Source organism: Eurosta solidaginis, chromosome 1 (assembly GCF_040869045.1).
Source record: "Eurosta solidaginis isolate ZX-2024a chromosome 1, ASM4086904v1, whole genome shotgun sequence".
NCBI lineage: Eukaryota > Metazoa > Arthropoda > Insecta > Diptera > Tephritidae > Eurosta > Eurosta solidaginis.
Window position 1 is genome coordinate 35,373,978 of NC_090319.1, and position 13,249 is coordinate 35,387,226.

Genomic DNA, 13,249 nt, shown 5'->3' on the forward strand with positions numbered 1-13,249 from the left:
GATAGAACTAGCATTATGGTCAGGTGAGCTCAGCTGTGAACGTATCAAACTTTATTACTTTTTTCCACTTTTCGAAATATTTGATATCGAATAAGTAAGGAGGCTAAATTACATACTCAGCTGCCAAATTACAGCTTGCAAAACTTTTAAATTACCTTCTTCTAAAAGCGGGCGGTGCTACGCCCATTGTCCAAAATTTTACTAATTTTCTACTCTGCGTCATAAGGTCAACCCACCTACCAAGTTTTATCGCTTTATCCGTCTTTGGTAATGAATTTTCGCACTTTTTCGGTTTTTCGAAATTTTCGATATCGAAAAAGTGGGCATGGGTATAGTCCGATCTGAGATGTGTGGCCAGGAACTCACATACCAAATTTCATAAAGATATCTCAAAATTTACTCATGTTATCGTGTTTACGGACAGACGGACGGACATGGATAAATGAATTTCTTTTTTCTCCCAGATCATTTTGATATATAGAAGTCTATGTATATCTCGATTAGTTTATGCCGTTACGGGGTACCGTTATGCGAACAAAATTAATATACTCTGTGATCTCTGTTCAGCTGAATATAAAAAGTGGGCGTCGTTGTCGTTCGCATTCGCAACTCTGCAATTCCGACTGTTCAGCGGTAGCAGATATCTAGCTAGACCTTCTTAAGGTGATGGCATCTTTTGTTTAGCCCACTTATAGTAGCTGTTGTACAGTCCATCAATGTTTTCGAGACTAGACTAAGCGAGATCGATGGCCGAAGGAAGCAGTGATAAAGCTGGTTGTGGATCTATACAAGCTTGTCAAGAGCTGCCCATAATCAAACAGTCACTCGCCCTGTATAACCGGACACCACTAAGCAGAGTAAATGGATGATGTCAGTGGAACCGATGATCTCGGCTTTCGTCAGTATATTGGTTTACACATATTTTTCCTTCTGTTTACTTTGCATTCAATCAATTATTTTCTTCTTGTATCCCTTTCATCGATAAACATCCCTTGACAACGATGTACAGAAGTATGTACACGTCTTATTTTAGAATGTGTTTACCACTTCAAATTTAATCTCTGGACGTATGCTTGGTCACAAGTCCATAAACAAACGAAACGGATTTGTTTTCAAATATTTGCTAAACCAATTTTTTGTGTGAGAGTGAGTCGCTTTGATTGTGGTAAATTGATTTGTTTATTTTGATGCTTAGCTTCGTGTATAGTAAAGTGTTTGAATTTAACCTTTAAGGCGATTCATAATACCGATGGGAATGGGAATCAGAAATAAGGTGAGACACTGCGAATGCAGTTGAACGATTACCCAACTACTTGTGGAAGCTTAGGACGTGCTTTCTTAGATGTAAAGGAATTTTATGGGCTGCGCTCACTTACCGAATAGTAGAATATTTCCAATTCGAGGCGAGTTCAGCTGTACTTAGGTTGGTAAACAGTGGTAGCAAGCTTTCAATCCACTCTGAGTTCAGTTATCGTTTGCATGGGCTGTACTCGAAGTACATACAAATCAGGCTAGCTGGACTCATGCTCCATATTTAAGGCGGTTGTCTAAGCTATAGAAAGAGAAAGTATACTGCTGCAGGATAGTAAAGTTTCAGGAACCCATATAATGGACTTTGGCGATAGTCAGGTTGCTTAGCCACCCGGGAACAAGAATATCGAAGGAATGGGTGATATTCTAAGAAAATCAAGGAGTAAACTCACGAAATTTCGAACTTTCTTCTCAAATTTAACGAATCTAGGGTGAATCCGGGGTTTTCAGTGCGAGTTTAAGTTAACTTGAGTTCAACCCTACCACTATGACCTATTTTCTGAGATGGGCTGTAAAATTTAATGTAAGTGGACACAGGGGCAAGGTTAACACTTGTATTGTTAAATTATTGTTGAGGCCTTAAGCTCGATTCAAACCATTGATCTAGCAAAACTCTAGTTAACTTAAACTCGCAGTGTAAAATCGGCCTAAGAGCTATGAGGTGGGGTTTGTCGAAGACTAAGTTATCACGCATGTTTATTCCCACTAAATTAGAACACAGCTACAGCTCTATGAGTCAAAGAAGTAGGGAGCAAAGGTTAGTAAGTCACTGAGCGAAATATGAAATAATTGAAGGTGGATCCTGTCGCAGATTATTATTGCGGCGGCATTATCGTTGGTCGGCGGTAGAAGTCGAATAACTAAGGCATTGAAGGATCGCTGTAAGCAGCGGAGTGAATCGCGGCACTGGTCTGATATTGGACGGGCATGGGTCGCAGTGGAACTCGCTGTTGTCTGGACGATAACACTTGAGCGGCCATCAGAAAGTGTTTGACCGTCTTATCAACGAGGAGGCCGGCGGTATGAAAACAGACGACCAATTGGCGTAGCAGTTGCGAGAAGTATTGGTACAACAACATTTTTGAGGCAGTGAGCCGACAAAGCCCGAACCGGTATCGGAGGCAGAGAGATGTGAGGTTCTGTGGCATTGCGGAGAAGATAATACGATGACGCAGGTTCACACTAGCCGGTCATTTTCTTCTCCATATCTTCGGTGTGGTCAAATGGCGCAGCTATTCCCCATACTCAAACTCGGCCTACGAAACCGGATCTGAACCAACGTGCCGTAGGACGCATATGCATTAATACCAGCCTATCTACTTCGTCGGAGACTAATGATTGATAACCTCTTTATGTTCTTGGTGACAGCTTAGTCCTCGCGCCTAGTGAAGGCCAACAGCAGGATCATTGGCATTAAGTTTATGTGAAAACTTGGTGTTTAGACTTTTCCACCGCAGGATCTTCGAGAAATTCCTTGCTTAGATATCAACAACTGACCAGAAAGACCTTGACTCCTGCATGAGGTAGTGCATTCCAAAACGCCTGTAATTGAAATATAGGCTTCATACGGTTTATATTAGAACATCTTCTATTATTTAACAAATTTGTTAAAATATAGTACACACATAGTTAAATTTTTTTATTTCATCTCCAAACCAACGGCCTTTACTCTTGCCTCGATTTCCTTCCAAATGTATTGCCATCCTCAATTGTCTCCGGCAAAGGATAACCTCTCGTTTCTGGCATAAGAAATACCGAAGCAGCTGCAGCAAGCGCAAAACCACCAAAAATTGCCGGAGGCATCCAAATATGTTTAGTTTTCAAACCTTCAATCCATGGTGCCAACATTGAACCCACGCGTCCAACAAACGAACATACTCCCACACCCGTGGGACGAACCACCGTCGGAAATAACTCACCAGCATACAAATAAACATTCGAAAAGGTGACTGATGCACCAAAAAGGCCAATTGTAGCTAATGACACTTGTATGGGACCGCTAAACCCTGAACCGAATGCTAAGAGTGTCAACGATACACCCGACGTTAGATTTGATATAAAGAGCGTAATACGTCGTCCCATATATTTGGTGGCTGGCACACATAAACAAGTGCCTGGCACGCCCAACATTGCAGCTATAAAATTATTTATGAAAATATTGCCAGTAAGCGCTGAAATATACTTTGATATGCCATAGTAGACCATGCAGACTACGAGCCAATTGAAAGCCATCGCAATAGTTTTCTGGCAGAGATATGCGTGTTTGAATAAGTCGCCGAGATTACCCTTTTGTGAAGTAGAACTGGCTTGTGTAATCTTCTGTGCTGCCTCCAAATCTTGACGTATTTTATCTGTAGGTTGGTTATTGAATTTAGCACCCTTCTCGAGCAATACAACGGCTCTATCAATGCGACCGGTCGTAACAAGCCAGCGTGGTGATTCTTGAAATAGAAAGACATAAGTAACTAAAATAATCAGGAGTAACTAATCCAAATTTGTTTGATAATTTTTTTTGATTTTGATTACTGAGTAATGATTATTGTGTGTTAATTTTATAAATCAGTAAGAAACTAATTTAAATTTGTGATTATTCGAAAAGTCGAATTAACATTCATAATCAAAACTAATTAATTTAAATAAGTAGGATTAATTTTTTTTTATAAACAAGTAATTATTCTTGTCTGATGATTTCTATATATCCGAAATAAAACAAAATTTGTAATAATAAACAAAGTAATAAACAGAAATAATCTAAAGTTATAAACCTTAATTAGTTGAATACATTCCTTTCTTTGACTAATGATTAATCATTATTATCTGATGATTTCTAAGGTCAGTAACAAATAAAAACCGGTAATTAATTAAAAAAGTAATTAACACAAATAATCAAAAGTAATAAATCAAAATTTGGTTCATAAACTTTTTTTCTCTCATAAATTGTTTATGATTATTCTCTTATGATTTTTAAAACTAATCCGAATACAATATTTTTTTTTTCATTTCGATTACTAATTTGTCTAATGAGTTTTATAAGTACGTAACAAATTACAGTTTGTTTTTATACGAAAAGTCATTAAGCATTTTCCTAAAATAATTCATAAAATTTAGTTTGATTATTGATGAGTTCTATTCTGATTTCTGAGTATTGATTATTGTACGATAATTTTATAATCACTAACAAATAAAAATTTGCAATTATACAAAATTAGTAATTAAGAGAAGTAATAAAAAAACAAATTCTAAATTTGTTTTGGTACATTTTTTTCTCATTTATTTCTATAGGTCAGTAAAAAATAAAAAAAAATTTGGATTAAGCGAGGATTGGCCCTATTGCTTTTAATGTATGAAAACATTTATTTGAAGCAAATTTAAATTTTTAATTTTGAAAAAATTTAAACAACGTGACATCAGGACGGAAAAGGAGAAAGCTGTTTCGATTATACTTTCTAAATCTCTTCCAAGCCTCGTCCTTCGGGAGTCCGATTCGAACCCACACTTCAACGATAGTTGAGGTGTTACATACGCATTCAGCCACGTCATGCCTTAGTTGTTGTAAACTTATTCCAATTGCCTTCTTTGCATATTTTATTCTTTGTATAAAATTACACCAAAAAAGCAATAAACAGAAGTAATCAAAAGTAGGTAATCTAAATTAGTGTGAAACATTTATTTTTATTAGTGATTAATGAATATTCTCTCATGATTTTTATAAGGCTAATCTAAATCAGTATGATAATTTTTTCCCTTTTGATTACTGATTAATGATTATTGTCTGATGATTTTTGCGAGTAAACAACAAATTACAATGTTTTTATGCAAAAAAGTCGTTGAAAAAATAATGAGAAGTAATTCATATAAATCAGTTTGATTACTTTTTCTTTTTTTCGATTACTGAATTAATGAATGAATGAATGAATAGATTATTGTTTTATCATTTTATAAGTCAATAACAAAATATAATTTTTAATTTAAAAGTCATTAAAAGAACTAACCATAAATAATTTATGTAAATTAATTTGATAAAGTCCTTTTACTTTTAATTAGTTTGATGACTTTTTTTCATTTTTGTTACTAATAAATGATTAATTTTTAATGATTCTTTTTGAATAACATCAATAAAAATAATCTATAGTAATTCATATAAATCAAAATCCTAGCAACCAAACTCTGCCTGTTAAATTCTGATAACAACTAGTGCTAAATAAAAATTATTAGTTTTGGAATATAATAGAGATTAAATAATGATTATTGCCTTTCTTGATTATGAATAATCAAAACTAATTAATCGGAATCAGTTTGAATAATTTTTTTTCGAATAAGTAGTAATTAAGTAATGTTATTTTATTGTTATGTATTATTCTAATTACTTTTTAACTACTTTTTTCTGATAAGTAATAAATTCTTTCTAATATTTTTGATAATTTGTCTTTTTAACCAAGAGCAGTCATTAAGTAATATTTTGACAGCAACAAATTTGGATGTTTGTAATTTAAATAAGCAATAAAAAAAATGATTTTTGGAAATAAGTCAAGCAGAGCAATATTTATTTACAAAATTTTATCAAAAGCTAAGTCTGTATAAGAAAATAAATCGATTACCTTATAAATAAACTAAATTACACTGAATCGGACGAAATTATTTATAATTACTATGAAATGTAAGTAATTTAAATATTTTAAGAATCATGGAAGCACAATTATATTCACGATTTATTAGCTGATTTTAAGTCATTTTTATTTTTGAGTTATGGATTATTTGAATGATTATTGTTCTTTATTTTTGATTAACTTTATTTTTAACTACTTTAATTGTTGAGATATTTAAAAAAGTCAAAATTAATAATCTAATATTCGTCAGAAAATAAATTTGCTACATCAATGATTACAATCAGTAATCATTATTTCACAGCTGTAGCCGAACAGTTCGAAATTTTGTTTACACTTACCTGCAAAACCCAAAAATAAACAATATAAAGTACTGAAAAAGACGAAAAGCCAAAATGATACCAACGCCAGTGGCGTAGAAAATAGGAGAAGACGGGTAAAGTGGCATGACCCAAATTGAATGGTATCTGATAAAGTACGGCCATTAGTTCACGCTTACTTTTACCAACAATTTCCATGATAATTGTAAAGCTATGTAATAGAAGAGTAAAAAAAAGTGAGAGATTAAATAGTGCTAGCGAAATCCCGCTGCAAAAGAATTCAATTAAAATTTTAATTATAAATATATTTCTGATCAATTTTCAAAAGTAATCAGTTTCAGTAGTCAAATTGAAATTAAATTATTGTGTTTTAATTCACTTGGAAAGTGCGATTTGCAGAACCAAGCCGTTGATGCATCCGTTCCTTGAATCTCACTGGAGATGTTAGCGTTAGCGTTTTCTATCGGAGAATGTCTCACACTAACACCGTAGGGAAGTAAGTTCTTGAGATGCCTGTCAAGCTCGGACTAGTCATGTTGATCTCTGTTTTATAGCAGAAAATATACAGCCAAATGCGTTGGAATGGAGACTAATCAAAGATCGTACTGGCAGAGGCGATAACTTCTTCAACATAAACCTGCTCAAAGGCAGCGTCAGGCGATAATTAAGATGTGATACGCAAGTATGAGATCTAATGCTCTAGAATATGTAAAAAACGTATAAAAGCGCGATAAAAGAAGGCAAGCTTAATTACAGGAAAATGCGGAAAAAGCCGCCGAATCGCCAAGGAAGGAGAGGCGATAGCCGCTTTTGTGGTCGATATCATAGAACTGCGAACAGCGTAAATATATTTATACCTTACCCATATTCTAGCTGAACACGTAATTTCCGTGAATATCTCCATAATATAGGCAAAATTTAAATTTAGACTGTGAATCCAACGACCACTTCGCTCAACATCAAAATAGGCATAAACACTTGACCGGGTCCTGGCAGTATAATTCATAAGATATCTTTCGAAAGTGACAAATGTGATATGGTCAGCAGATACATGGGGATTATTCTCCCCATGAAACGGTAAGACCAATGTCTAGCTAAATGGGACGACGGTTACCTAGCGCTCTACCACACCTGAAGTAATGTTAAAATACCTTCGTACCGTTCGAAGGATAGCTCTTCAAGAGAAAAAGGCTGGCTTACAATGGTAAAGTTCTTTGACTTGAACACCCGGTTAGTGCATAAAGCATTTACTCCTCCCACTAAACCAAATAAAAGCCATGAATTTAAGTAACGCATTTCTTTTCGAGGATTCGGTGCATAGTAAGGATCTGGACGAAAGCATAGTTACCAGATCTGAGACGACATTGATATGGTCCAATCAATTTATCGAATATTGGCTTGTTTTCTCTGCCTCACGTTTCTCTTTTCTTAACAGGAGTATCTGTTCCTTAGTTGCATTGCTGCTATATACCGCGCGTTCTCTTTCTGTGAGGCAGTGCGGCAGTCCTCATTTTTGTTTTTCCTACCAAACTGGAAACCTATTGTGTCTGAAGCTATGGCACATATTATGTGAGAAATGTACTTCCACTACTCGGCCACGTAGTCCGGTGGAAGATTTCACTCAGAAAGCAGATCTAAGAGCAAATTGAAGTGGTCGGCAGCTGTCTGCTTCATAAGCAGCTTCTCAGCGTCAATCTAGCTCACTGCGTGCACTTTCTTCTGTTAGACCAAAAGCCTATTAGCTGCCCACCTGACGTTAAAGTCGCCAAGTTAGACTCTGATATCATGTCATAAAAGGAATCCTTATCCACGCTTCATAAATTGGTGCGTACGCGGAAGTGGCTTGTTGTCTTCATGCGTACCGAAGCTAGACGCTCGTCCAAAGCCATATATGAGATAACTTGACTGTGAAGTCTCTTTCTCAGCAGAAAACTATCGAGTTTGCCTCGTATTGCTTGCTTTTATCCTAATAACAACAACGGGTAGACGCTGTTCATTCTTGGCCTGTTCATTATGCTTTGTGTCAGCCTTTGACATCACGAGCCCATGCAATTGTTCAGGAATTCCTAAAATGATAATTCTTGAAACGTTAGACGTGGTCATCTTTTGAAAAAAAAAATCGTATCTTATCTGAGGTTTGTAAGCTACTTTTTTTCATTGTTAGGGATTTTCTCGTTCGAGTTGCAACCCCAGTACACAGTCCAGCTAAGGGAATCGCTAGATATGTCCCTATAATGCGTTATTTAGTTATGATAGTTGCTGTAAATTTGCTACATAGAACTCATCCTGAACCATAAGTTCATATTTACCCTGTTGACATGGTGCCACCTGTTGCGTACCCATCCAAAAACCGCATTAGCAAAAAGAACCAAAGCCAAGGTGATGCTGATACGAGACAACCGGCAATCAATTGCAGAACGCATGAAAATACAAACATAGGACGGCGACCCCATCTGTTGGTAGAAAAAAAGAGATTAATGCTCGAGAAAATATTTAAGTAAGCTCAAGGCGAATCTATGCATTATAACGACGAAACGAATGCAGACAATCAAGGCAAATCCATACCAGGTGGTGACATAGCGAATTCGACCAATTCGCCGTGCAGAACAATGTGAACCCAAAAGAAAATGTTGTATGGAAAATTATCAATCATAAGCAATAAGCTATTGGGATAACACCTGGTACTGAATTCGCCTTAGATTAGTTTCAGCCTCTTTAAGTTCGCCTTCCGCTAATTTCTGCCCTCACTTGTCCGCCAATAATCCCATTATCATATTGCCTAACATAATGCCCAGCATCACCAATGTTTGTCCCAATTTATCCAACCATTCACGATCGCATACCAAATCCCATTCCATAATTACAGTTTGTTCGAAAGTGCTACGATCATATTCATACTCCTTGCAGTTCGCTTCACAAATATCGGTAACATTTCCACCGCTACCGTCCTTGCAGGTAACTTTAACAGCTGCCGATAGAAATGTCATCGATATTTGCACCCAACCTGTGGGAAATTTTGATAAGAATATCCATAAACAAACCATTAACTGCCAACGTCCCAAATCGCTTCCCAAAATTGCAATGACAGGGTCAGGGCGTTGCGGTTTATCTAAACCCAAATTGGATTCAAATTAAGAAATATTTGATATAATTTTTTATTATATATCTACCATCTTTTTGCATTGCTCACAGCTGACTTAAATCCAGTTTTATTTACAAACTAAAACAAATAGTTTCTCTGCATGCAGTTTAATTAATTTTTAGAATTTTACAAATAAATTTATTTAGAATTTCGAATGTATACGAAATGAAAAAATTTAAGTCAAAAATTTTACAGTGTTCTAAAAGAAAAGGAGAGATTTTTAAAAGCCGAAACCATTGTGAATTAACACAAGTGGCGAATGTATGAAAAAAACGTTCACAATAGTAAACAACCTGGATCACCTATTCGACCGCTGTTCGATTACTTATATAATTAGCTCAATAGTGGTTTCCCCAAAGTTTTTTAAACGACTGGTATATTGCATCATTTACATATTGTAACGAATTTGCTGCAAATCCTCTTATTTGCCCTTTGCAAGGTTCGTATCGCTAAACTGTTGAGTAAATAACTCCAATATTGAATAATGGAAAAATGACCTTTATTAAAATACTTCACAATAACACTCAAACTGTGCAACGAATAGCTTAATAACCAAACTGATAGCTTAAATGAAACTGACTTTCAAAATAATACTGCTATTGCTCGCTAGATATCGTCTTAGTCGTAGCTGCTTGACAACTCAAATCAAACTGAATTCCAGCGCCTCTACATCTGCGGCCTTTTATACTCTCTGGTTTCCTCGTTCGCATCTTCTAGAATCTACTAGCATTGTCCATGAGCTCTCAAACTTCTCAGCTGTAACTACAATTGCACAATTTTATACATCTTCTAGGCGCTTCCAGAATCTACTTGTCCAGTAGCTCTCAAACTTCTCAGCGTAACTACAATTGCACAATTTTATAGTTTTTCTCATTGCATACTTATAGGAGTATCTCAGATATATGCATGTGTTAGTGCATTGACTCTCCGCTGCTCGTATACGTACATGGTACATATATGTAGTCGCAGTTATTGTTTCGTTTATGTAGATATATAATGATTGAATTATTGATGTGCATTCACGTCACTGCTTAGCATCGGCTTAGAGACGGCAGCACTCCTTAGTTTTGCTAATATTCGTAACAATATTTTAAAATGTTTGCTTAACTGGCTGCTCATATATTATTTATTAGCTAGATTTTAGAAATGAAAATCAATATGTAGTCTGATTTTCTGTATACACTTTTAAAAGAAAAGCTGTTTTGAAACACAAATGGGCGATTTATGGCACTTCAATTTAATAACCGCGAGCAAAAAACAAACCTTTCTTCCATTCTCTGACCACTCGCGACAGCCATTCTCCCTGTCAGCTATTATTTGACAGGTAGGTATGGCAATGGAGGAATTAAAAGATGGCCGAAACCAAGGCGAATCTATACAAGGTGATGGAAAAGCCAAAGGTGAATTCAGTACCATGGGCTGTTATCCCAAAAGCCGTTTGCTTCTTTTTCATTATTTTTCATACAATGCTTTGTACAACAATATGTTAGATCAAGGCGTGTTGTTATCCCAAAGCGAATTCAGTACCAGGTATTGTTATCCCAACAGCTGATTGCTTCTTCTTGATAATTTTCCATACAACGCCTTGTCAATCAATGAAAATTTTCTTTTAGCTTGACATTTTCTGCCTTGTGTTATCCCAACAGCTGATTGCTTCTTTAAAATTTGAACCAATTCGCCGTGCAGCAGAATGTCAAGTCAAAAGAAAAGTTTCATTGATTTCGATTAACAGACGTATAGTTGTGCAAGACGTTATATGGGAAATAATCAAGATGAAGCGATCAGCTCTTGGGATAACAACACCTGGTACTGAATTCGCCTTGGAAGAAACAGACGTACAAGACGTTATATGGAAAATAATCAAGAAGAAGCAATCAGCTCTTGGAATAACAACACCTGGTACTGAATTCGCCTTGGAAGAAACAGACGTCCAGCAGAAGATTTCCGAAAGCAGTCTGTAAACAGTACTAATATTGTTCTGAAAATAATCTCGACATCACCCCCTTATACTTTCGAAATAATCCTGATACAAAAACGAAATGATAAGAAAAATATTCAAGTGACAAAAATTTGTTCCAAAAAAATTCACAAATTGTGCAGAATTGACTTCGAAATGATCCTGAAATAGTTCTGTAGTGACTCGGCAGCCGCCGAAGGGCCTGGTTCAAGTCCCGGGCAAAGCAACATCAAAAATTTATAAACAAGTTTTTTTCAATTAGAAAAAAGTTTTTCTGGCAGTGATTTGGCAAATACTCCGAGTGAAAAGCTTGTTAGTGAGAATTTATCTGCCTTGCAGATGTCGTTCGGTGTCGGTGTACAACATGTACGTAGGTCTCATCCCAAAATTAAAAAGGAGCACTACGCAAATTGGAAGAGAAGCTAGCTTCGGATCTCTTCTTAAGTAAATCGCACCAAGTATTTTTTGTTTATTTTTGTAGTTCCATAGTGATTACAATAAAAATATCGAAATTGTGCCAGAATAGTCTCGAATTTATCACGCCAAAAATGTCTAAACGTTCAAGAGATAGTCTCAAAATTATTCCGAATACAATTCAAACAGCTGATCCAAAAATATCCAAAACAATCGCGTAATACTAGGAAATCTGTCCCGAACCGATCTCAAAGCAATCCAAAAACAATACGCAAAATATATAATTGCAAAATCATTTAGAGTTACCTACGATATGAACTCGTAATAGCCTCGAATCGATTCATGAATGGTCTATAAATCTTCACAAAATAATTAAGCAAAAATTTTAACAAAGTCCAGCAATAAACCCAAAAACATTCCCAAAAAGTTTTCGACATTATTCCATAAATAATCCCGAAATACTCCCACCTTATTCCGCAAACAATGCATTAAAGATCCGGAGACAGTATCGAAAATATGTTGTTTCTTTGCAATTTTTCGAAAAATATTAGTAGTAGAAATAGGAAGCAATCAGTTTACAAATACCCGATAAGTACTAAACTGCATAATTCCTTGGAACATTTATTTTAATTTTATGATGAATTTACATATTAACTATGCCATGATCTATTAGTGTGGCTGAACATAGGTTTTATGAAAAGTACGGACACCATCGTGCACTTTCGTAAACCTATGAACATACGAAACCTAAAGCACTTCAATGCCAAAACCTCGACTAGTAAAACGTAAAAATGTCATTAGTAAATAATGGAGATGCCGTAACGAAATATTGGTACATTGAGCATGTTAACTTATTCATCCCGTATGTTCCGAACATTCGTCTCCATTTAAGAATTTGGGGAATCGGTTTATATTTTGAATATTATGTATATTCGGACCTCGTGAGGTAGTATCAAACGAACGTGTTCCGAATATTCTAAATTAACGTTTTATCTGGAACACTTCTATGAATACTTAACGTAAAGGAGCTTTCCGAAATTTCAGAATAAAAAGGTAAATACCTACTCCCTGTGTAGCAGGACCGCATAAAAGCTGAACCCTTCTGTCAAAGTCAATATATAGTTCCAAGACAATAAGCCATTTTCTTTTATTTTATTTTTTTTGCCAGACCATGTCGGCTGCGTTTTCAATATCGTCCTATATCACAATATTCCCATTTCATGATTTGGCACAAAAACGCCCTATATTAGAATTATATTGAAGAACACCTCAGAATGCTTTTCATTAACTCCTTCTTATGTCATAATGCATTGAACTTATGCTCATATAGGGAGTTTTTGAAACAAATTTTGATACAGTGTATTTTTGAAAAAACATCTAAACCAACATAGCTCTTTATCAATTCACGAAATATTTAGTAGAAAATGAATTATTTCCTCCAAAAACCTGTTGGCATTTACAAATTTATTAACACTACTAATATACTACTAAAGGTACTTTT

The 13,249-nt window shown here is 35.4% G+C and overlaps 2 protein-coding genes across 4 annotated transcripts in view; one reads left to right on the plus strand and one right to left on the minus strand.

Annotated features, from left to right (window-relative positions):
- The window catches only part of Fer2 (48 related 2), a 115,046-nt gene that overhangs the window by 16,708 nt on the left and 85,089 nt on the right, over positions 1-13,249 (plus strand). The gene's annotated exons all lie outside the window — the stretch shown is intronic.
- On the minus strand, positions 2,942-9,539 carry LOC137251524 (organic cation transporter protein-like). The gene is made up of 5 exons (XM_067786283.1): positions 9,406-9,539; positions 8,984-9,344; positions 8,545-8,688; positions 6,253-6,446; positions 2,942-3,752 (listed from the first exon to the last, which is right to left on the minus strand). The coding sequence occupies exons 1-5, from the start codon at positions 9,416-9,418 to the stop codon at positions 2,977-2,979; spliced, it is 1,488 nt and encodes a 495-aa protein (XP_067642384.1). The 5' UTR covers positions 9,419-9,539; the 3' UTR covers positions 2,942-2,976.